The 2,998-nt window shown below is 34.7% G+C and overlaps 1 protein-coding gene across 1 annotated transcript; it reads left to right on the forward strand.

The window, feature by feature from the left end:
* The first annotated feature begins 301 nt into the window (after positions 1-301).
* Positions 302-1,173, forward strand: LOC131636548 (heat shock 22 kDa protein, mitochondrial). Its single transcript, XM_058907161.1, has 2 exons — positions 302-658; positions 736-1,173. Exons 1-2 carry the CDS (start codon positions 451-453, stop codon positions 1,140-1,142), a joined length of 615 nt encoding a protein of 204 aa, XP_058763144.1. The 5' UTR covers positions 302-450; the 3' UTR covers positions 1,143-1,173.
* The last annotated feature ends 1,825 nt before the right edge of the window (positions 1,174-2,998 follow it).

The raw sequence follows: 2,998 nt of genomic DNA on the forward strand, positions 1-2,998 counted from the left end.
GTATTTTAATGCTATAATCCAATAAGAAAGAAAGAATACTTGCAACTACTACGACGAAGTTAGTGGAAAAAAAATTGTGATTTATATTGAACTAGAATGTGTAACTAACTTTAGGTCTTCTTTAAACCTCTATAAGATTATTAAAAAATAACGGAACTACTAAATAGTTATTAAAATGCTAATTAATTTGATTATAATAAAATAAAATAAAATACTCACTAATTGAAAATAGGTAAGGACGTTGGCTGCAAGTAATTTAGATCCTTCGAGAAACAGTTACTAGTACAACGGAATATCTCAGCTCTCGGACCTTCTGGACATTTTTCCAGAACCTTCTACTCCCTCCCTTTCTCTCCTTCAAATATAACTGACTCTTCCGTTGTTGCCAACAGAATTTGTAGAATCCATTCTCTACTCTCTTGACAACCTTCTCTCGCAATTGCAATCTCAATGGCTTCCTCTCTTGCACTCAAGCGATTTCTCTCCTCCACCCTTCTTTCAAGGTCTATTCTCCTTCGCCCTGTCGGCTCTTCCGCTTCCCGCTCCTTCAACACCAACGCCATGCGCCACTACGATCAACACTCCGATGATGACCGTAAAGTTGATGTTGATCGCCGCTCCTTCCCCCGCACTCGCCGCGATGATCTTCTTCTCTCAGGTAGTTGTTATCGCTCTCCCTCTTCTGTTCTGTTGATTTGATTCACTAGAATGTAACCTAATATTGATTGATTTTAGATGTGTTCGATCCGTTTTCTCCACCACGGAGCTTAAGTCAAGTCCTAAACATGGTGGATTTACTGACGGATAATCCAGTCCTTTCTTCTGCTTCGCGTCGCGGTTGGAATGCGAGAGAGACAGAGGATGCTCTGCTTCTCCGTTTGGATATGCCTGGACTCGGTAAAGAAGATGTCAAGATCTCTGTGGAACAGAACACTCTTACCATTAAAGGTGAAGAAGGAGCTAAAGAAAGTGAAGAAGAGGAGGAAAGTGGTCGTCGATTTTCTAGCAGAATTGATTTGCCTGAAAAGCTTTACAAGATTGATGAGATTAAAGCTGAGATGAAAAACGGCGTGCTCAAGGTTATTGTGCCCAAAATGAAGGAACAAGAAAGGAATAATGTCATTAACGTCAAGGTTGATTAGAATAATATCACATTTTACTCCTTTTTCTTTTTGTACAAGCTCATGAATCTAGATTTGAACACCATTAACTTTTTCTTGTAAGGATTGTTAACTACTTACGGTTAACTACATCTTGTTTTCTCTTTGAAACTGCGTGATGAAATGGAATCAAATACGCTTCTTTTACACAATCTTTTCTCTTCAAAAGAACTTATGTAAATTGACTTCATAATGACAAACACAGTTATTGTTGGATGAATTTCTTTACTATCTTAGAATCTTGGAATAGTTTAGTTATTTATTACATAATAATGATAAAAGTTAGACACGTAGTTAGTTGTTTATAATTCACTTAGATACATGTTACCCAGTATAATAGATATAGTAGTAGTTTATCTTTCACTAGTTAGTTAGGTGGTTATTACTTAATAAAGACTCTAAGGTTGTTAAGGGTTAGTTAAAGTGTAGATTATCTTCTAATTGACTTCATATATTTAGATCTTTAGTTAATTTGCTATAAAGGTTTGTAAAACATTTTAATTTTTATGTGGCTGAGCACTGTTGCTATAAAGGTTTGTGAAACATTTTAATTTTTATGTGGTATAAATCTACCTTATAAGAAAACAATATCTTATAAGAAGACAACTGTTTTAGTCACTTTTTTTTACTTTCAAAGTGTGAAGAGATGAACTTTGAATGATGAGAATGTGTTATCACATTTCCACTCATTTCTTATTACTTTGGTCACAGTATTGTATAATGATAGTGTGATATATAGAGCTTCTTTAGTATATGGGTGGCCAGTGAGAAAGCTTTTTTAGGTATTCAATATATTTTAGGATATATTTTTACGTAATTCAATTTTATGTTTTGCTGTTCAACTAAGATTAATCTTAAGTGTTAATATATGCGGACAAAATTTGGCAATTTTTTCTTATTTATTGATAGCTTCTCTATCTATTCCTCTGATATAGAATGAATCTTCATATTCCTGTTCATGAAATGGAAGTTACTTTGCTAGGAAACTAATCTCATCTATGTGTTTTATGTTCATTTTTTCTAGGTGGGATGTCTTAAATTCCATACTATCTTCATCTTTTGTTGTCTGAGTTACAAAATATGCATTTGGTATTGATAAATTAAGCCATGGTAATCATGGAATCAACATAACCTCTAGGTCTTTTTAAAACGGGATGAGAAAGGGATCTAAAGGATTTAAGTCAATTGGTCAATCGCTTCAATTGGGGCTATCTAGGGCGGCATTTCTAAAAGATCCCCAAGAAAAAATGAACATGCATTTTTTCAATGTCTGTGGATCCACTATTTCTTTATCTCTCTGTCATCAATGATTTATTACAATGTATGGGAAACGACAGACAGTTGACGACAACTTTCACCACCTTGAAGATAATCATTGATGCTTTCTAAATTCTACCTAGGTTATCAGCTGTCAAAAGCATAAGTAAAATTGGAATTCTTTTTGTTAAAAATGCTTTTGTTTCCATGTTCTTAACAGAGGATTCCATTTCTATGTGAACTAAGACACCCATATTTTTTTAGAAGCAAGTCCGTGGAACAGAGTGCTCTAAAAATTCTTCCCATGCATATATTTTTGTTCTGCCACTGGTATAACTATTCTGTAGATGATGTAACTGAAGGCAAACATCATGAGCCCCCGATCATTCAGCAAGATGATGAAAACATGAATGCTAGAGAGGTACTATATCATTTATCTAATCAAAGAACATTATGATGTTGTGAAAACAAAATGACCAACTGCATAAGTGAAATGCAACAGGAACCTCGAAGGCGAGGGCCAAATAAAAGGAAAAGAGGAAAGCCAATCAAAATGGACGAGGAGCAAACCACAATCCCTG

This window comes from Vicia villosa, unplaced genomic scaffold, assembly GCF_029867415.1.
Source record: "Vicia villosa cultivar HV-30 ecotype Madison, WI unplaced genomic scaffold, Vvil1.0 ctg.001781F_1_1, whole genome shotgun sequence".
Taxonomy (NCBI): Eukaryota; Viridiplantae; Streptophyta; class Magnoliopsida; order Fabales; family Fabaceae; genus Vicia; species Vicia villosa.

What these genes read in the sequence shown, in the direction of transcription:
- LOC131636548 (XM_058907161.1), top strand. Translation starts at nt 451, where the DNA reads ATGGCTTCCTCTCTTGCACTCAAGCGATTTCTCTCCTCCACCCTTCTT. An exon ending in CGATGATCTTCTTCTCTCAG is followed by an intron (nt 659 to 735) that starts GTAGTTGTTATC and finishes GATTGATTTTAG; the next exon opens with ATGTGTTCGATCCGTTTTCT.